We start from the raw sequence: 22,224 nt of genomic DNA on the forward strand, positions 1-22,224 counted from the left end.
TCACCCCACTAGCCCCCCACCCCCACCCCCCCACTGTAGTCAACAGCAGGCTAAGATCAGATCGTAACACAAGTAACACACATCTCATTGTCTGAGCGCCACAACGATGAAACACGGACGCAGGAGAGCGCGCGCCGGCTGCGCAGTTGTCGCCCGCACCGGTCGCAGAGGAGGACCGTTGAAGGTAACGCTGACACTCGACTCATGACAATCCAGTTATTCTGGGGGTACTAAACATCCAAAAACATGTGGATAAAGCTATATTTTTGCTTAAGATGTAGTTATAGTTTTACTTATACGAGCTAAGTTTTAAAAACAAAAATGCTAACGTTAGCCCGTTTGTCTAAAACCTATCACCCAAAAGAACGCTGCAACTTCTCTTGGACCTATTTTACACTTTACATTAAGGTTAAAAATGATCCTTCAGCCTAAAATCAACCCCCTTTTTTTAGCATTATATAATTAGCGACGCAAGAGATAGCCATGCTAATTGATGCCAAAAGTGAGTTTAAACATAAACGGTTGCCGTTAAAAGAACTAGACGCGCGACTGAGACAGAGATGCTCTGCTTGGAAGATAAGTTTGTTTTTCCAGTGACAAAACCATGCTGTTGTCACTCTCCATCCAAGACCCTACGTCCGTTAGCGTTTTCACACGCAGTTCACAATCTACCGCGTAGAACATCTCTAGCGTAGCTACGCTCCCTCTCCACCAATCATCACTCGCTATACTGCTATTGCTGCTCTCTGATTGGTCGTTTGAGCTCGGCTGAGGCGCTGCGAGCAAGCGAAGATCGTTTATTAAAGAGACATCGACATAGGCTGCTGTTTTGGAGAGAAACGTTATTTTTTTTCCAATTAGATTAGTTTTTACCACTTTATTTGCATGGGTGTGAGTATTACCACCATGTTATGTAGACCGGATTGATGAATCCAAGTCATCACCTTCAGTATAATGTCTGTAGTGTGCATAGAAATTGTTGTAGAGTGGTTGGTGTTTGCGGCCTCCTCCTCCTCTGTGCAGCCAGGGATCATAGAGGAGGAGGGGGTGAGGGGAGGACAGCCAGAGAGGCAGAGGAAGGAGAAGGAGGCAGAGTGGTGAGGAGAGAAGCATCGTCTCACTGATGCTGAGTCACATAATAGAGGGACCATAGCCGCATCCCATGAGTGGTTGGGAATAATGGAGGAGCTTGAGCACACTTGCCCCCATCCCCGGACGGTAGGGCGTATGTGTGTGTGTGTTTTCTGTCTTGCAGTGTGTGGGACATTGTGAGGAAGGAGGACAAAGGGTTCTGCTTTCTCCCCTGTTATGAAACAGATCCCTATAGCATGTGCCCGAAGGAGATGCTCAGAATGCTGAGTGGACAGTGTATGGGTTGGGTGGTCCCCTTACTGAACAACATTGCATGAATGTCCAAGTGGAGACATTACCGCAGTGTGGACAGTCATAAGAGGTGTTTGGGTAGTCCTCTTGTAGTGTATTTCCTCTTCCATTTGTCAAATTCTCTCTTCTGTCTTCACGCCAGCTTTTCTTTTTTTACTATCCCATCTTTGCTGTCACTGTTTTGTTGTACCGGTGTCCCTGTGTTTGTCTTTTTCCAGATTTAATCCGTCCTATGCCAGATGTTCTTTGCTTGTGCCAGCGTGGGCTTTACTGAGCGCGTTCACGCAGCTCATCCTGATAGGCCCCTGTGCTCCTGGCCGGTTAGTTTTAAGCTTCACCATCTGTTCTGTACTAAATGTTTGTAAGCCACCCCTTAGTTTTCACTCGACCCAAGGAATCACGGGTGTTTCATGGGAATGTTCCCTCACCCCTGCAGCATCTACTGGATTCTGATACTTCCCACTGCATGGTACCAACACGGCTGCTTCCACTTGACTCCAGTCTACTCGCCCTGTTTTGGTTTTCCGTCGGCCAACAGTTAAGTTTTTTTGGGTGTCACCTTTCATTGAAGTTCCAAGGGAGAACGCTTCTGACCCCTGATTGGTCAAAAGGAATAGTCACCATAATACGTGTGCCACACATAGCCAACCTACAATGGTAGCCACTATTTTTCTTTATTGACTGGACTCATCAACTAAATGATCACCTGTTAACCGTGTCGTAAGGGATGGGTTAAGGAACAATAACACAAAAAGTGTATTTCAAATTGAAGATGTAACAGAGTCAAACCAGTTGACCTGGGATTGTTTGTACATTACATTACTAGGCATTATACATTTCTCCTCTGTAAAGATTACAGACATGGAGAACTATAGTGTTCATTCCACACAAGAGTTTTGGGTGGTTCTCTTGCAGCAGTGCCAAATTGATGCAATTCTTCGGATTTTTTTTCAAAAGTTGCTACACCAGGGATGTAACGTCTCCCAGATGTTTGTCCCCCTCATTTTGGCTTCAGTGTAGAAAATGAATCTTGTTCATGACTGCCCCAGGTTTCTGTTTGGATCTGATACTTTTACTAGTTAGTGGATTCAGTTTACAACCACAGTTTTTGGCTTCCAATAAAAAAAAATTTAAAAAATCAACCGCAATAATGAAGATATTTGTGACATTTTGGGATGAGGGAGCACTGGTATTAGTATACTGTAATGGCACTTTCAGGAAGAAACTAGCGTTGCGGCTGTATGCCTGTTTCAGTGACCTTTGACCTTCAAAATCTTTACAGTTCGTCCTTGAGTCCCAGTAGACATCCATCCATCCATCCATTAATTTTCTATACCGCTTATCCATTAAGTGTCACGGGGGGGTGGAGCCTATCCCAGATGACATTTGGCGAGGGGTGGGGTTCATCCTGGATGGGTCATCAGTCCGTCGCAAGGGCATCAGGAGCAAATAGGGGCTCAGTGTCTTGCTGAAGGACACTTCGACATGGTCACCAGGGGAAGTGAGGATCGAACCAGTGATCCTTTGGTCTCTAGATGGCCACTTTACCTCCAAGCCATGCTGCCCCTCAAGTTAAAAAATCAACTGCAATAGTGAAGATATATATGACATTTTGGAATTAGGGAGCACTGGGATTAGTATACTTTTATGGCACTTACAGGAAGAAACTAGCATTGCGGATGTATGCCTGTTACACTGACCTCTGACCTTCAAAATCTTTGCGGTTCATCCTTGAGTCCCAGTAGACAGTGTCACCTGCACTGATGCATTAAAGCTTCAACATTTTCTTTCTCCATGCAACAGCTAATGCTATTTCAATACTTTCTGTAAATTTGGATTAAAAACTAAGCAACTTTGCAATCTCAAATTGACAAGTAGTATTGATAGAGAAAGGCTCCTTAAAGGTGGATAAACCTGTACAAATATCACATGACCTGTGTGGTTAGAGGTGTTTGGAGGTGAGCTATATCATCATGGCAGTGCCATTTTCTTTCATCTGATTGCTCTCTGTATCCATGGAACATGTTGCCTGCATGCCTGAATGTGGTATTGATGTTGACGTCAGTTGTCTCATCCACTGAGACGGTATCTGTTTCCATGTATTTTTTTTATCCTCCCCTCACACCCCCACAGCTTTCTGTTGGGAGCTTTTATTAGTGTGAAAGTGATACGGTGAATGTTCCCTGCAGTCAACAGATGGCACACCGCGACCGTATTTCCCAGCCGGGCTCACACTGCAGTACCTTAACCTTGATGTTACAGTAGCCCTCCGTCAACCCTAACAAGTGTCACATTAACTTGACTTCTTACGTCTGTCTCAATCTGTCCTTCACTCTCACAAAGACTCAATTCCACCTCTCATTCTCTCACCAGCAATCCTCACCTGCGTCATAATCTCCTTTTGTGTTTTGCTTTGTTCCTGCGAGGCCTTCAGGAACAGATCAATAGCTCGGCTTCTGTTTTTGCAACATGTTATTAAGCTACACAGAGAAATGAGTGATCAGTGATGCTGAGTGCAGCTCTGCCTGTCTCTCGATCTATTGTTTCCATACTGAGCGCGTGGTCAATACCTTAATGGAGGTTACTGTAACTGGAATGAGCTCGGAGGGGGAGACACACTGTGCAGCAGTGAGGGAAGGAGTGGATGTGTTTTCCTGCTGTGGGTGTTTCTCCTAAAATAATATATTTGTGCTGAATTCTCTGTGTCTCTCAGACTCTGACGGAGCCTGCCATCTTTGCTAGGGAGACCAGTTGTGATTGTCGTGCCCCCCATGAGAAACTCACCATCGCTCAGGCCCGCAGAGGCACCCCAGGTAGACCCCTTCTGCTCAAAGTCCTTCTGTGAAAAAAAAAGACTGCCAAAAACATGTCTGCAGTATCACCCATCAAGAATATCTGAATGTGTATGTCTCGTTACCAGCTGATGTAAAACCTACCAAGAAAGGTTTTCACCAAACTCAGTGGAGGGGTGGAATGGAGGCTAAAGAAGAACTTGTTCAATTTCATGGCAAATCCATTTAGCATAGTGAAAAATGACATTTTACCGATGCTAATTCTTCTGTAGCGAACCCTCCTGTCGATTCTTCTTTTGGACACGTTCTCCTTTTTGTCTGAAGTTAGGCACATGTTGGGAAAAAAAAAATCTTAGAAATGACTAGTGCACATATAGAGCACCACGGGGTTGGTGTATGTTTTGAGGTCAAGCTAGAGGTTAGCATCACCATAGGTTTCGTCCACACAAAAAAACAGTGGGATATTTATATTGGATTATAATACTTTCTGAATAGCAAAAGAATAAATCATAAGACTAACAAACGTTTGAGATGCAAATGAACACTCCTTTGATGCTTTTTGATGCATAAATGCAAGCATTAGCAGGACAAAGCTAATGTTACGCTTTGAATGAACTACAACATGGATGCATGACTTAGCCGTCACCAAACCTAGCCTCACATTTCTTCTGTTTTCGGCAAGATGATGTTTAATGTCTGTGACTCATTAGCATCTCGTAAACGAGCATCGTTTGCAAAGACACATAAAAAGCTTAAAATTCCAGAATGTGGTATTTACATGCATTACACTACTCAAGCAAGTGTGAACCCCTGACCCTTGTTTCAGGCGCTCCGGTGAAGAGGGACCCACTTGCATGCCAATGCTAAAACGATGTTATTAATACAGTTGTTTTCCTCGACGAGGAGGCTGGTGTTTTTCTAAGGATGAAAATGCACTGAGATATATCAGCTCAGTTCTGTTTCTTCTCAACTAAACATTACTGTGTGTTTTCAGTGGACCGGCCAGTCCGAGTCTACGCCGATGGCATCTTTGACCTGTTCCACTCCGGCCATGCTCGAGCTCTCATGCAGGCCAAGAACCTCTTCCCCAACACCTACCTCATAGTGGGAGGTAGGACACGCACCATGAGACGCCACTGCTGAAAACAAGCTCACACAGATCCCTCAGACTAAAATATTGATATGCTTCTTCATCTCGTGTGCGTGCATGCGTGCGTGTGTGTGTGTGAGACAGTGTGCAGTGATGAGCTGACCCATAAGTACAAGGGGTTCACAGTCATGACAGAGACCGAACGATATGAAGCACTGAGACACTGCCGCTATGTTGACGAGGTTCTGAGAGACGCGCCCTGGACGCTCACGCCTGAATTTCTAGAGAAACACAAGGTACGCAAGTGTTTGTGGGTGTGTGTACATGTGATGTTATTGTTATGTAATTATGTTGAGAGTGTGTGTGGTCCAGCAGAATGTTTTCTGCCATACAGTACGTGTCGTTTGATTGTTTCACAGATCGATTTTGTGGCTCATGATGATATCCCATACTCCTCAGCAGGAAGTGAAGACGTGTATAAACACATCAAGGAGGCAGGTGAGTGCGTGATGATTGAAGAAGATGAAGGTGTGTTTCTATCCTCGGAGAAACTTAACCAGTTTGTGTGTGTGTGTGTGTGCATCCTAGGGATGTTTGTGCCTACACAACGGACGGAGGGAATCTCAACCTCAGACATAATCACCAGAATTGTCAGAGACTACGACGTCTACGCCCGTCGCAACCTCCAACGTGGCTACACGGCCAAGGAGCTGAACGTCAGCTACATCAATGTAAGCACTTGATTGTTGAGGGGGTCAGCTTTTAGGTGGCGTATATTTTTAAGTGTGAGCAGGATTGTGCAAAAACTATGAAGCCAAATATTTGACTATAATTGGTGGAGGAGTGTTGCATAAACTAAAAAATTGGGGCTGATGTATTTAATGTAGCTTAAAATTCCAATTTCTTTTAATTGAGTTTGGTTGATGTCACCCTCTAGTTTTTAATGTTGGAATAGTGATGCAGTGCTGACTTTTTAATGATTATAATTATGAAACTGAAAATGGGAATCTAGCAGAAGTACGTAAGTAAGAATTCATAGTACAATCTCAGCTCCTTTTTCAGTCACCAGTTTCACTAATTTATAATTTCTATCCGTTTGATAGATTTATCAGTTATACACACACAGGTTTAAGGCTTTATTTTGGCTTTTTCACGAGTCAAATTCGTATTTGAAGTAAATTGTGGAATCGTGATTTGAAGTGATGGTGGGAGGATTGTTTCTGAACATCCTGCTTGCACAAGTATTTAAGATTAGTCATTCTATTGTGTCAAGATCTTCACGGAAAAAAGTTTTTTGGGGGGCAAGAGTAACAGAAAGGCAAGCGTGTTACCATTAAGTACAGCTGCATTTGTGATTCAATCAAATGAGGAAATCACAGTGTAAAATAACCCATGTTGGCCCATAGTGGGGGAAAAGTGTCATCTGTGTTATCAACATTTCTGATTAAGATTTTCAGTTGTAACATTTCTTTAGTGTTTTTCTTTTAAATATCTGCACCGCTCAGGAGAAAAAGTACCGACTCCAAAACCAAGTGGATCGAATGAAGGAGAAGGTTCGCACAGTGGAGGAGAAAAGCAAACATTTTGTGTACCGGGTGGAGGAGAAGAGTCATGACCTCATCCAGAAGTGGGAAGAGAAATCCAGAGAGTTTATCGGCAACTTCTTAGAACTTTTTGGCCCTGATGGCACCTGGGTAAGATGGCAATTACTCTCACTGTCATTACATCCTTGTGCCTTGCAATTATATATTTTTGTACATTTTTGGTGACTGTGAAAAGCAAAACACACTCAGAGCTGGGGTTTTTTTTTTTTTTTGGTACATTTTATTTAGTTTGTGCTATTCAGCGGTTTAACTTTCTAAAAGCTCTAAATGAAAATGTTTTTTGTGACTTTGTCCCCCGTCAGGTCAACACACCAGCATAGGTGCTTAGCATTTGTTTATATTAAACAAACTGTGAGTTTGAGGGTGAGAGCGGAAACTAATGATTTGTTGCATGTGTTGTTGCATCAACATCATTAGCTTATAATAACCCTAAGATTTACTCGTCCTCTCCGTTTGTGTCCCTGAACAGAAGCAGGTGTTTCAAGAACGCAGCGGACGTATGCTGTCCTACGCTTTGTCCCCCAGAGAGTCTCCCTGCAACAGCCCTCCCCGTGAACTGTCCCCCCTGCGCTCGCCCTCACCCCCGTCTCCACCCGCCCGCTGGCACAACGCACGGCCCTCACCCCCAACCTCCCCCAAAGGAGCGTCTGCCTCTATAAGCAGCATGAGTGAAGGTGACGAGGATGAGAAGTAGATTTGACTGTTGTGTACACATGCGCACACGCTCTTTCTCTCACACACACACACACACACACACACACACACACACACACACACACACACACACACACACACACACACACACACACACACACACACACACAGTACACTGCCTGAGAACTTATCACATTCTCACACACTTATATTTTCCTTCAAACACTGGCTGGACACTAAACAGTTAAAACTCAAGGATGGTGACCATGGGAAATGTATTTCTGTGCTGCTGAACAAGAAGCCATCACTGTCTCTGTTGCCTGGGCAACCAGTGACACATATTGTACCAAGGTGGTGAACCCTTTTTGTCCGGTGCTGACAGAGACGTTCCAACAGCCTGCTCATTACACCACCTCATTGTTTCGTCTCCTTCGTCTTCTTTAGTGTCGCGTTGTCTCTTTAAGACACCACGATGTCTTGTTTCTTCGATGACAGTGAGATGTGTGAATAGGCACAAAGGTACCAAACTCTGTGTGTGTGTGTGTGTGTGTGTGTGTGTGTGTGTGTGTGTGTGTGTGTGTGTGTGTGTGTGTGTGTGTGTGAGAGAGACATTGAGTTCTTCAGCTCTCCTGGGTTTGTGCTTGTTGAGCTGACAATTTGGACTAAAGGTGAGACTGCAGCCGCTAGAATAAAAGAGAAGACCACATCCCAGCACTCAGTCAATGCTAGTTTGCACCATTTTTAGCTTAAAAGGATCAAAAATACAATTCTGTGACCCACAATCCTTCACTCGTAGAAAGGATGAATTAAAACTGTCCATTTTGTTCTAAATCAATGGATGTGAATCATGACAACACACATTGCTTGGTAAACTGAGTCAAAATTCAAAGATGTGTAAACATACTGAACATGAACATATTTTAGCATGCCCTGTACAGAGCCCCGAGGTGGCCAGAAAGAGAAAGAGAGTAAATATTGTGTGGTCAAATGATAGAACATGTTCCCACACGATGATTTTGGTGCAAAGAGATCATTTGCAGCATAAACATCCCTACAATTTGATTAATTTACGGCCACAAGATAAAACTCATGCCCACATTTTGATTCAGTTGTTGCCACAAGGATGTTAATGTTCCCAGGAGAGAATTTGGTTCCACATGATGGAGGTTCTGCTGTTGGAAGAAGGACCCAAATGCAGATATTGTTAAGGAGGCAGGATACAGGTGAAAAAACTATTAATCATCTAAAAACTAAACAGAGCACAAGAAGGAACTAGAAGGCAGGAATGCAGAGAGGCTGACACTAGGATCTGACCAAGACAGAAATGAGTATTTGAAGTAGAACTCAAACTTTACTGACCTCACGACTAGGAACAGGAGGGAGAGCGTGAGGGTGCGAAGCACCTGATTGGATGAGAGACACCGGGAACTCGGACATAACTGATGAGGCTTGAGTAGCAGACGAGATGCAGGAGGGCGACTTCAAAAGGTGGGAAACAGAGAAAGACAGGAAGCAGCACAGGAGTACAAACAAAAGTAGTACATTTCAAAATAAAACAGGAGCTAGTCTTAAAGAATCCAAAACTAACAAACAACAAAAAAATAACTCCACCTAGAGGGATTATGACAGATATAACTTATTCTCGTGCTTTAATTAATTTGTGGCCACAAGATAAGTCACATTGCAAGAAACGTTAACTCCAGGTCACATATTAAACAAATGATTGGAACAACTTATATCTTGTTGACCAAAAAAAATTTTTTTTCTCATTCTCTCTGGCCATTCTGAGGCTCTGCAGTTCTCTGGTGCACAGTTTGGAAACAAAAAGTCTAAAATCAGCAAAATATATGTGCATTTTATTGTCAGAATTAGCCTTTTATTTTGATACAGCTAATAGACATTTAGACAATAAATATGGGGTATGATTTGAAACAATCGGGATTTGTTTTTTTCCTCCATTTTTCAGTGTAAACATTTTTAATTATTTAAAAATGAACAGTTTATTTTCATTCATCGGGTGGAATACTTGCAAGTCATGCTAAGTTAGCATTAGCTGACTTGCAGATACACACGAGCCCACCAGTCTTACTCATCTGGTGTTGAGCAGAAGGAACAAACACACTCACTGTGTCCGTGTTCAAGTATAAACCTACCTCTGTAAGTCCAACAGATTTAAATTTAACTTGTGTGAAGGAGTTTTTAATTGCACATTAAATCTTCCAACACTTCCAACTTCTATGAGTGCTGAGTCACCGCCTCCAAAAACATCGCTACAAATCCCCAAGAAGGTCCGCTAAAATTCTCCCTAGGAATTTAAAGGAAAAGTAGAAAGTGTCTAAAATTGAGACGATGAAAAAAAAGAGCTCCAGTGAATGACTGGATACCAAAATATCTGCTTTTCTTCTAAAATAAAGGATCAGGCCCTAAAATCTCATTCTTGGACTGCACCTTATCGTCCCTTGAACTTGATTGTGCTCAACAGCCTTCATTTATTCACCTCTTGAATGTAAACGGATTCTTTTGACACTGCGCCTCACCAGAAATTGTCATGAATTTGGATATTCCTCATCACCACTGTCACTGTAACTTATAGTAGTTAAAAAAAAAGAGAAAAAAAGGGAATTTTCACCAGATAAACAAAGCCATGTATCTTTGTCCATGTTTAGCAGACATTGTTTACTTTTTAGATTCTGATGTCAGCTGCCAATCAAACCTGGCCAACTTGCAGTTGCAGCCTCTCCAGGACTCTGAAGATACTTGAAACTAACTGAAGTCCCCCAGGCAGGCTAAGTCCCTAAAAAGCTGGAGCCTCACCCGATTTTATTTTATCAGCTTTTAATTATTGAACATGTAACGCGGGTGGGTGAAGCAGACCTACCCTCTACCCCATGGATACAGTACCCTAACGCATTTGTCCTGTACACACTACGTGTTACTCTGCACTGTACGTAAAAACCTTAGGAATGTGTCTTTGATTTTTATTTTTTAAATTTTAATGTTTAAATGGCTTGACAATGTAAATAAAATGTAAAACTGAATGTGAATTAAAAGGCAACATTTGTTGGATTTTTATCAGACGACATCCGAGACGGATCACAGGACAGCAGTTGCTCTTTATTGTCAGGTAAGTTGATCTGAATCACAATATTATACTTTTTGATCTTTTATTTGAATTTTTTGTTTTTTTTGGTATATGTTCATGGTGCATTGATTGCATATATTTGCATGACCACCTCCACTGCAAGGAGAGCTATGGAGTTAGTTTTGTGTCTTTATTGTTCATGGTTTGTATCCAAAAAAAGTATTTCAGGACAAAACTATTAACGCTGCAATCAAAGATGCTTTATGGCAAGTCAAGTAAATGTGATTGAAAAACATGTTCATATGATTTCAACTGTTTTATTCATGGTTTTGTTTGCAAAACCTAATCGCTTTTTTTTTTTCAAATGCAAAATATTTCCTCCATAAAAACAACTAAAATGTTTCCATATAGAATAAATGTGATGAACATATAAATACGTACAATTTGGCATTCAAATCGATATTAACAACTTAACTTACCATAAAAAAAACAATCACTTGATTGTATTGATTATAGTTTGGCTCAAATCTATTTTTGGATCGCAAAACTATTCTCTTTTATTGTACAATAAAGCTGCAAATCTAACGCTGTGGAATTCATGCATACAAATACATCATCTTAATCTGGAGGTACACATATTTACATACAAAACAATACACACACACACACACACACACACAGTGAGTAGAGGTTGACAGATGGAAGCTCCTCAGGTCTCTAAATCCCAACTTGTTCTGTCAGTTGGTCATTAAACGTGACTTGGACCTTCAGCACGGCACTTCCTTTAACAGCAGGTTTGTCACTGAGAATCACCCAGCGAGACTTTGGCAGTGATGAAATCTTACAGTTAACAGCTTTTCCGTACTGAAGCGTCCCACAAAATTCTTCATCTACGCCTCTTTCTCATCGGGCGGAGCTGAAGGAGACGAGAAAAGATGATTGAACTTCCCGGTGGATTCTTTTTTTGTGTGTGTGTCTATTTCACACAAACCTGGTCTTCCATAAACAGAGCTTAAGTAAATGTATGTTATTATTTGAAGGAAAAATGATGTGCGTCACTTTGTGAAAGGCTAAGTAAAGTGCACAGATTTCAATCCTGAATATGACAGTTATGATTTGATTTCAGTACCCGGAGATACCACATTCTCCCCTGCTGGCTTCTTCAAACACTCAACCGTGTGTGCGGCCTGATGTCCTAAAATGTACAAATAAAGAAAAGCTAGGTGACTTTTCACACTTTTCTTTTAACAAAGTTATCACAAAAAAACAAACAAACAAACAATCATGGTGGTCCAATGTGAAATGAACGCAAATGCTGAAAAAAGAAGAGTTCGTGATTTGATGCATTTGTTATATAAATGAACCCCGTTTCAATTTTTTTTCAGCATCCTGTCATTTTTCATTCAAGCTAACAAAACGAAAAAAGCACTTTTTTTAAGCTACACAAGCCTTGTCCTAACTCAGCAGGCTGTACCACGCTGTTTGCAGAATGACACATTCTTTGCAGCAGGTCCATTCCAGTGCGTGATGCTAGCAGATGCTACCTGACGCTGCGATCGTGGTGGTAGTAGGTAAGTATCCCCTGGCGCTTCTTTGGTCTTTAGTATTTGCTAAATGCAGAGCTGGGTTACTCACAAGCAGGGGTGCAGCTTGCAAACCAAAAATGTCTGATGAGAGTGAGAATCGGAGCCTGACCGACACTGAAAAACACTCTTGATACAACAGCCCATATTCTTCCTGTATTAAGTAAAAGTACAGTCAACAAAATGTCTTAAATTATTTTTTTTTTTAAAAAAGGACTTACTATGGAAAATGGCAAGTTACAGTTTTAAACATGTATGTTCTTTAAAGTGTGCATAGGAGAAGTATTTTACAGTGGAATGACATGGAAGCAGAGAACAGCTGTGCAGTCAATCTCCAAAAAGGACTAAAACTGGTTAGAATCGTTAGAATTTGCCTCCAGGGGCTTTAAAAAAAAAACAAAAAAACAAAAAAAACAACTTCCATCTATGGGAAAAACAGGCTAGAACCTCAGGAGGAGTCAGAGGAGGGATCCTTCTCCTGATAAACCGCTTGTTTATAACTAATAACACCAATACAAAGCCTGAAATACACCGGGTCTGACCCTGACATGATGTGAGTGGAGCGACGATCGCTGCATTCAAAATCACTCTAATCGTTCCAATCAATACACTGACCTCGGACGAGCACATGTCCACGTGATGGATTATTTGCTGTTTTTTTCTTTTCTTTTTTTGATGTAATCCTCGAGGCACTTTTAAAGACAGACAATCCACGAAATGACCTCCCTCTCTTTGAGAAAATCCCGCTGCGCCCCGCTGGTGTTACACGTCTTGGACAACCCCGGTGTATCATCTGGGCACACACTGGCCAACATAAACCCTGATGCTCATCTGTGAAAAACCGATAGCCAACAACAAAACTGGGCGTTATAAATACGTCAAAAGGAACCTTCATCCTAAACAGCTCTCCTTTAAAAATGAACTTAAAATCCAAGAGTTTTGGAGGCAGACTTGTTAAAACCTTACGTATTCAGGACCAGAGGTAAGGCTTTCTCTCTCGGACAGCTTAAAAATCATGTCACGTTCCCAGCGGAGCTCTAGTTAAAGCATTGCAGCGAATAAGAGGTTCCACTACCCTCAACAAAGTGCAACAAAAACAAATCTTTCCTAAGCCAATGACACACTGGCCTAATTGTGCATTCAGTAAAAAGTATCTCCCAAAGGAAGGAAATTACACTTCCTCCTCCCATTCTATCTGAAACCCTGTGACTGCTGGTGTGTGTGTGAGAGGGAAAAATATAACACAGCCCCTTGCATGATTATTGAGGGAGAAGCTAAATCAGCAGGCATATTCAGCCACAGGGAGGCTGGAGTCAGCAAAGCAGAATGTCAAACTGTGTGTAGTCAGTGGGGGAGACTTGGCGGCGGTGCTGACGTAACGGCTGGGCGGAGGAGAAAAAAGATCCCGCATTAGCAGATATTCTACTGGAGTCATTCAGAACACTGGATTAGACAACGGGGGTGTCAAAAGGTTAATTTCAAACTCCATCTTGGGAGAATCAGTAGTAGCTCATTGCCACAACAATGACAGCAAGCTGGATGAATGTCATTGCCACTGGGTACAACAATATGTTAAGGTCATCTACCTTTTACAAAGCTTTGACCACTGGGTATAACAACCAGTTTGATCCTAAACATCTACCCACGAGGCAACAATTCATCACACATGTTCTGAAGAATGCAGGGATTCAGGCTAGCAGGCCGGCGAAGTTATCTGTTGGCTTTATATTTGGACTTGCTGGCGTCGCGCGGCTCCTTGCTGGGGTTGCTCCAGTCGTCGGCCTCCGGGCTGGTCTTGTAATGCCGCCACGCTGACTTGTTGAAGACGGGCAGGCGTTCAAAGGACTCACTGGACAGCGCCTTCGGAGGAACACGTATGATCTTACGGTCATTTATATGGCAGGAATACATTTTAAATCCTGGAAAAAAGATAGCAATGCCTCCGAGTCAACAGGTTGAGGTTTGATGTTACGTTCGTTCACTGTAACGCCAACAGTTACACGATTTTGCTCACGTCAATGTGATTGCAGACTACTGAGCATACGGCTGGATACAGAAGACGTGGATTATATTGACAGATGTGCTTGAGAGTTTGCAAATGGGCATTATTGGACAGTTTTGCTGGTGTTAGCCACCTTTAGCTTCAAGCTAAATATATCTGGCATACATACATACATAGTTTGTCCTATGAATTACATGACAGTAAATACCACGCTTATGAATTCTAAAGTGTTTATGTCTCCAAGGGTTTGCTAACAAGTGGGTCAACAAGAGGCTAGTTGTGGTGAAACTGAAGCTGGTTCTGAATTCATTGCATTTAAGCTTCAAAACTGCATATCCCTTGACCCTTCCATGAATACTTATGCTTTCTACCCATAAAACCCCAAGAGATCCACCAAACAATGTAGAAAATGTTGATATTACGTTGAAGTTTTAATTTTGTACAGGCTAAAGCTAACTGTTTCTTCTTGCTACCAGTCTTTGAGCTAAGCTAATCATCTTACAGCAATTCCTTAGCAACAATACAACTTCAATGAAGACATGCTCCATATGTAACTCTTTTTACCTTCAGATAAATGACGGCATCTGTGCCTACACCCTCCATGGAGTACAGCTTCAGATCCCCCTGGAAGTATCGGGCGTAGAGCCTGGAAATGGGTAAACCGTAGCCAAACCCAGCCTGGAAGCAGGAAGAGAGAAGCGGTCATTTTATCACCCATGAGCGACACCCAGGGCTAAAATCTATGAGATCATCAGCTTTTGGTGTCATGTGTGTGGCCATGTACCAGTGGGACAGTGCCTGGCTCCATGCTTGGTGTCGGGGCAGTGGAGTACATGTAGTTAAAGAGACGGTCTATCTTCCTCAGAGGAACTCCTCCTCCTCTGTCACTGATCTGGAACACGATGAGCAGTTTTCATAAGGAAGTGGTCTGTGTGTGTGTGTGTGTGTGTGTGTGTGTGTGTGTGTGTGTGATTTACCTTTATAGAGAGATCTTCTTTACCCAGTGTGACTTTTGCTTTTATAGGTGGTAATCCCTCTTTGCTGTTCTCGTAGAGCTCCACAGTGGCCCTCATCGAGTTCTACCAACACCCACAGAGTTAATTAACTCAGCTCAGTGCCGGTCTTTATGGTCACAATACAATTTAATCACAATTAAAGAGCACGGGACTACAAGGACACCATGTTACTTGGCCCACCTTGAAGAGCTCAAACAGCATGTGGAACAGATGAGAGGGAACATACACCACCTGGATGGGCTTTTTAGGAGCCTTACCTTGGAGATAAAACGGTCTAACTCAGATCTTTCAACAACACAAAGACAAATAAATGCGCAGGCAGAAGGATTAAAAGCTACACGTCTTACTGTTAAACTCTTCGATCTTGAGCTCGGGAGCTGCCAAGTAGTACTTCTCACACAGCATCTTGGCTGTGTCGTAGGCGTCTACAGTAGAACGCACAGATGAGATAGCATTTGAAACAGTTGGTTGTTTGTGTCTAGATTTCAGCTTCCTGTCACTAATTACCTCCCGCACGTAGGTCATATTTGAGGTTGTCTAGCTTACCAGAAAAATGCTGCTGGTATAAAGTTGCTATTGGGCAACAAACGAGAGGCAAAGAAAAGTTTCCTAAAACGGGGACGCAAGTTAACATTTTTGAACGTTTGGATTTCCTTTGTTCCAAAGTCTGTGAATTTTTGAAATTGGTTTTATGTCACCGCACCGAAAGCAGGAGAAACAAAGAGCTAGTAGTGGCGTTTGTTAGCGTACGTTAGCTTTGTACTTGTAACAACTGAATTTACACTTCAAAATTCATAAAAGCCTTGTCCATTTGTGGAGCTTATCCTGCTGAACAAAACACGCATGTCTCATAAGCATTTTTTAGCTAAGGAACATGTTTTTGCCAATGAGCGAAAATCCAGTGTCAAAATCTGTCAAGGGAAATCATGGCTATACCAACTTCTGGGTCGAACTACAAAAATATTTCATCCCTGTGACACTTTATTTTAACTGGTATTTTCCACTCCTGTTTTGTTGAGTCCTGCCTTTTTCAAACTCCCCCTTTTTATATGAAACAACAACAAAATAAGCTTGAAAACTGACAACGAACAAGCTAGCAAAGTGCAAATAGTTTACCAAGACAAAAACAGTTAATAACATCCACTTCAAGAAATATAAATAAGCCACGGCTGTCTCCTCTGCTATAGCAAAATGTTGAGCAAAACACTTCTCCTCTTCTGGCACGGTGAAATTAATTTCACCACTCTAGGTGGAGGGGTGTAGCATGGGCCACGGAAGACCTTGTTTGAGTCCATGTAACGTAATGAAAAATGCCATTTTTTTCACATTGGGTTCGGCTGACGTCACCTCAGCGGAGGTATTGGTCTTGTACATTCGCTTCCCTTTCTCATCGGGTCACTGAGAGTGCAACTTTGGATGTCTATGTTGATGGACTTCCTTAAAAAATGTGACTATGTAAACATGCCAGTACAGACCAACTCAGCCCACAGATAACAACATGCTTCCACCAGATATACACGTCCTGCTTCAATTCTGTTCACGTTCCAGCAAAGGTCAAGTATTTAGCCACAGCTCTGGAAACAGAAGCCTCCTTTCACTCACCGCTGACTACTTCAGCCACACTGCAGCTGGGATCAATACTGCCGATGTGTTTCGGATGAGCTGGGTTGGTGTCGTTACCAAACAGGAGAGCTGCACAGAAACGCAAGTTGGCATTAGCAAAGATCAACCGGCGTGGACGGCGTGATCAAGGTCGACTCACTGTGCTGGTTGATGAGCATGCGGAAAGAGATGCGGTTGGTGTAGAAGCGGTCGAGGAAATACTGGATGTTGCTGCTGATGAAAGGGTCAAAACCGAACTTCTCCTTGTACTCGATGACCCCCTGAGCCACCATGGGAACCACATCGTTGTGACGGTTACGGATCTCGATTAAGAGTTCCAGGAAGCTGTGGGGGCACAGACAGAAATGAGGAAGCAAAATGATGGGAATTTGTCTTGTAATTCTGCCTTTTCTTGGCAGGGATAGTGAGTCACCGTAAAGGAGCAGGGCTGTTTGAGGTACTAAAAACTACATTGACCTGTAGCTCGAAGGACAACCGAGCCTTGTTACATTTATTTTTTAAATATATTTCCTAACCTCCTTCATTCAGAAGGAAACAATGAGGTTTCAGCAAGCACCAGGCACGTCCAAGGGAGGGTCTGTTTAATTATCTTATAGATTCAGTTTCTTTCTTTTTCTTTACGCAAGATAACATCATCGGTTTTGACAGATGTTGTTGTGGTATATTTTACAATTTTTTTGAATAACAAAAAAAAAAAAGCATACATTTTTTTCAAAGCTCATTTCCTGCGGAAAATGTGAATGTCATATGAATTTGTCACAGTACACAAAAAAAACCTTTGAACCTTTTTTTCAAGTGGCTTGACTTTTATTAGAATCCGTGTACTTTTATCATTGGTTGTTTATCTTTTTACTTTATTTATGCTATTTGTCTTCTTACACCTTTGTATTTTCCTTTTATTGCTTGGGACCCCGCAATAAATTGATATCAAATGGATAAACTTTTATTACAGAGAGTTTCATTGAGTTGTAGAAAAAAAAACCAAGCCATCGTCACCAGAATTATACTTCAACGTGATCAGCAAGTCATTCCAGTCACTTTGGATAAACCCTAAAAACCAGACTGCAGCCATTCATCAGAACCGCTCTCCTTGTCCTCTTCTCTTTTGCGGTCTTGTCTGGTTCTACTGCTCTTTTATTACAAATGTACGGAACAATTCTTGGATGCGAGCCGCCTCCTCCAAAGTCCTGCCTGTGTTTATCTCAGCCGTTGTTATAGTATAAATACAGACGATTAGCCGTACAGTCAGCAGAGATCTGTGAGCGCTAAGGGGATTAGCTGCGGTGGAGGAAGGACTCGCATCTACAAATTTATTCTCTGCCTTTTATGAATCGTTAGGACGGCGATGGGCGCGTCACTCACTCATTTAGCGTGTGAGGATCCTCCGGCTTTCTGTTCTCATAATCCAGCAGCTCCACAAAGCTCTGCATGTACCTGATAAAACAAACAAAAGGTCAAAGGTCGGCTACTATGAACGTTATCATCTAGTGGCTATAAAAACTGTCTTACCATTTCTGCACCAGGCGGACAGACGGCTGGCTGAGCAGGTTGTCCGGGAGCAGGTTGACTTCTCTCATGGTGTTGGCCAGACGCACCGGCAGCTCCTTACGCAGGAACATGTATGATGTTTTCTCACACGCATTGTCCCTGCCTGAAAGACAAACGCCGTCAAAGCTTCGCGGGGAGATCTCTGGATCATGTGTTTTCAGTGCTGTTTGTTTGTTTGCCTGTTCGTAAAAACTACTTTTATTTTTCACGTCTATCTGTTATTCAAAAACCACCAAACTCGCTGGGGGTGCAGAGCCACACAGGGACCATGGAGAGAGAAAATATGAATGTAAAATATGTGAAGGGAAAAAAACAATTTTTTCTCTCAATATTATTATTTTGAAGTCATAAGATGTAAAAATAGTGGCTGAGGTAGAGCTCGGCAGCTGCATGAACATTCTGAGCCTTCTCTAGTTTATGAAAGTCATTCGGGCGACGCTGGGAGATCATGGGAAATGCTTTTAAACGTGACGGATACCCTGAAAACAAGCTGCTCTTGATCCTGTAAAAATGATGTTTTTCTGTAGCCCACAATGGAGAGAGAGAGAGAGAGAGAGAGAGAGAAGTCTTTGATGTGGTACCTAAAAACAAACTATACCAGGAAAGAATCCGTCGTGTTAATTGGCAGATTCATGGAAATGTTGGAGATGTTTTAGATCTGTGCAGGAAAAACTAAATCTCTCCAAATGTCTCTCTCTCTCTCTCTCTGTGTAAACATCCTTAACTTGCCTGAAATGTTACACACACAGCATGTTATTATCCCAGCCTGGTTCGTCCTCATTCAAATCCCCATGCAGACGCTGAGAAAACCTCCTGACACAATGAAAACAAGAAAAACGCTTTGTGCGCTTCTCAGCTATTAAAAAGTCAAACAACTCGGCATTTGCAGCTCGTGTAGCAGGAAACCTGCAATCGTCCTGTTGCCTCATCAGTGACCTCAAATGTGCATGCGCACGCACACACACACACACACACACACACACACACACACACACACACACACACAAGATAATGCTGATATTTCACCAAAAGACACTGATGATATGGGAGAATGTAAGGAAAAATCCCACCTCACATTCCCCTGATTGATTCAGCACAACCAAGGAGCAGGCAAGGGCTTGGAAGTTGAAGGCGAATCACACACACACACACACACACACACACACACACACGTATGCGCATACACGTACACACACCGCTGATGCCAGAGGAAAAAGGCAAGTGTGGATGATTCCTGGATGATGTCACCTGTTGAGACATCCCCACAGCTCTAGCACAGATGAGACGCTGCTGCGCCTCCACGACTCACAGCTGTGAGAAGCAATTACATAACTGTGTTTAATCAGAGATGGCTTAAGACGGCTTTCTAGTCCCACGCCTGCCTCCATAATCACAGATGCACCGATTACCATCGATATCAACACCGATGATTAAAATAAAAAAGTAGCTTTCAGTTGACACTTTTTTGGGGGTTTTTGTTTATGTCGTGTTAAGTTCATTTTTACTTCCTCTATCGTGGAAAGGGGGAAAAGTCATTACCTCACATCACTGCACTATTTGACTGGACTCACTGTGTTTTTAAAAATCTTTCACTCTGGTTACTTTAATATAAAACTGCAACAGCTGAACTGTGAATGAACGCGCGTCCTGCTGACCTTTTTCGAGTAACTCATGTGTGTCCTCCCTTTTTTTTTTTTTTACACTTTCTCCTCGCTTCTATGTGGTATACAGTATTTTTTTGTATTTCTTTTCACCCTACATGGCATGGCTGACATATCAGTGAATCCCTAATAAAAGTTGATTCAGCATCCAAACAAAAACAATACAGGAAGTTTATTTTACCCTTAAAAAGCCTGTCACATCCCTGTTATTTGTAATCTGGCACCGTCACAAGAACTCCTGTTTTAGCTTTATCTTTTATACAATCTGATATGTTTTATAGCATACGCTTTTAGCATGTATGACATATTCTTATTTATTCCAAGTGTATTAGGATGGATCAGCTGGCTACCTAGCTGGTGATAAACCTTCCAGGCTGTGAGTGACAGCGAGAGTCTGGCTGGTTCTGCCTGCATACCTGCAGCCCACCGCCTCCACCAGCACCGGCTCCCACAGTAAACAAACACGGGCTGTCATGCAGAGCCCCGGCAAGCGTGTGACCGCGGACGAGTCCCAGCTGGTAAACACCGTGTTCACATTTCAACTTAAAATATTGAGTTTCACACCCTCTTGACTTCTTCTATTAATATCACTCTTTTTTTAAGTGATATTTAAATATGACGGATACAATAACAAACCTCCAGACCAACGAAAGCCCCCCCCCCCCCCCCCCCCCCCGCGTCTTACTCACCAAAATCCAGGAATTGCTTGATGGAGAGCGGCGACGGGGAGAACCGGGAATAGTATTCGATTTTAGGGTTGGTGTTTTTAAGCAAGGACGTAAAAAACCGCATTGTGGAAGTTTAAACGGTGATGACTCGATCGGAGAATGAGATTCAGAGAATCAAGACCGTTTCATTCCCGGTAACGTTAGCGACAAGACGCGCGGTCTTGAGAGAGCTGTGGCGGCGGGCGCATCCGTCCAAGGCCGGAGGACAGCAACGGACACGGGGCGACGCAACAACCGTATGTCCATATGGTTCCAAGATCAGGTTCAAGTCATAAAGACAGCTTCCTGAAGCTACATTGTTGATCATTCATACCAACTAAGCGTCTATCAAGGCTGGGAGTTAAGTGGTGACTTCCGGCCAAATATTTCAAAATAAAGCACCGGAGTGGAAGCATTTGAAGTAATATAGTGGTGGAGTCATTACTTGTTAAAACTTTAGCCATTATTAATTATATCATTAAAGGATAAGGGCCACATTAATTTCTTTTTTGGGGGAGGAGTAAGGGGGAATAGAAATATAGGAAGTGACTCCAGAACTTCGCAGGGGAAAAAAACAAGTCAGAATAACAAATATACAGTAGAGGAATACTGCACCTAAAGTGGAGATATATGAAACATATATTTTTTTCTTGTGTAGAATTGTACATGTACTGACGTTTACAATGTACAGATTGTACAGATGAATAAATGGTGTTATGCATCTTGTTTTTCATTACTTTCATTTAGTTATTATTTCATTATTTAAACGCTGGAAATTCAGACTGTTGATGTATGAATGTAAAATGCTACCAAAAAAAAAATTGTTTTATGAGGGGGTTCCCAATATTTGTGAGTATTTGCAGGACTTTTAAATTTCCATCCATCCATCCATCAGGAAGAATGCTTCTACTTAACTTCTGACCAACTAAAAACTGCAAAGCAAGCAGCATCCATCTGTTAATCATTAATAAGTGTTTACAACCTGAGGTTATAGCATTGATGCAATTATTAATTAACATTTATATATACAGTTGACTTTTGAACTGATTTTTACTTACCCTGAAACTGCAGATACCAGTTTATTTCTGAGAGCATTACAGTGAATTGAATAACTGAGGTGAAACTGCACACTTTTTGAAATATTTTTAGCATATTAGTTTGTATAATGACTTTCAAAACAGTGATTTAACAGCATCCAGCGAGCTTTTTCACAACTAAAAGGTTTTTTTCTAAGTGCAGATTTCCTTGATATCATCAATATCACTTATAAAATGTAATATAAACTTATCATTGGTTCAAAAGATGTCCATCTCAATACAATATGCTGTTTGAAAGTCAAAATTTCCATTGTATTATCATAGTAATGCTGATAATAATAATAATAATTCCAATCATTTTACCAAAGAAAAATTAGATTCACAAAGTTCCACAACACCCCAGTTTTATGTTTATTTAGAAGGTTTAAAATCTTAACTTCCG

General features: G+C 42.0%; 2 protein-coding genes across 7 annotated transcripts; one reads left to right on the top strand and one right to left on the bottom strand.

The window, feature by feature from the left end:
- Positions 1-10: 10 nt before the first annotated feature.
- On the top strand, positions 11-10,561 carry LOC147241621 (choline-phosphate cytidylyltransferase B-like). Of its 6 annotated transcripts, none has more exons than XR_015111010.1 (10): positions 1,079-1,218; positions 1,602-1,703; positions 1,820-1,918; positions 4,094-4,196; positions 5,170-5,286; positions 5,410-5,561; positions 5,685-5,763; positions 5,854-5,996; positions 6,740-6,959; positions 7,339-7,486. XR_015111010.1 is itself a non-coding variant. In XM_086192004.1 (10 exons), the coding sequence occupies exons 2-10, from the start codon at positions 1,623-1,625 to the stop codon at positions 7,561-7,563; spliced, it is 1,188 nt and encodes a 395-aa protein (XP_086048130.1). In that variant the 5' UTR covers positions 1,079-1,218; positions 1,602-1,622; the 3' UTR covers positions 7,564-10,561. The 6 variants fall into 6 exon arrangements, 5 of the variants coding, with proteins under 5 accessions (XP_086048133.1, XP_086048132.1, XP_086048134.1 ...); XM_086192004.1 differs by having other exon boundaries at positions 6,771-6,959; positions 7,339-10,561; XM_086192006.1 differs by lacking the exons at positions 1,079-1,218; positions 1,820-1,918 and adding an exon at positions 151-184 and having other exon boundaries at positions 4,097-4,196; positions 6,771-6,959; positions 7,339-10,561.
- Positions 9,396-21,114, bottom strand: pdk3a (pyruvate dehydrogenase kinase, isozyme 3a). Its single transcript, XM_086192003.1, has 11 exons — positions 20,728-21,114; positions 18,339-18,480; positions 18,192-18,263; positions 16,969-17,153; positions 16,809-16,898; positions 15,554-15,631; positions 15,387-15,463; positions 15,168-15,269; positions 14,975-15,082; positions 14,755-14,868; positions 9,396-14,048 (listed from the first exon to the last, which is right to left on the bottom strand). The coding sequence occupies exons 1-11, from the start codon at positions 20,828-20,830 to the stop codon at positions 13,899-13,901; spliced, it is 1,221 nt and encodes a 406-aa protein (XP_086048129.1). The 5' UTR covers positions 20,831-21,114; the 3' UTR covers positions 9,396-13,898.
- Positions 21,115-22,224: the final 1,110 nt, after the last annotated feature.

This window comes from Aulostomus chinensis, chromosome 21, assembly GCF_037954235.1.
Source record: "Aulostomus chinensis isolate RoL2024-O1b breed Wild chromosome 21, RoL_Achi_v1.0, whole genome shotgun sequence".
In the NCBI taxonomy this organism is placed as follows: domain Eukaryota; kingdom Metazoa; phylum Chordata; class Actinopteri; order Syngnathiformes; family Aulostomidae; genus Aulostomus; species Aulostomus chinensis.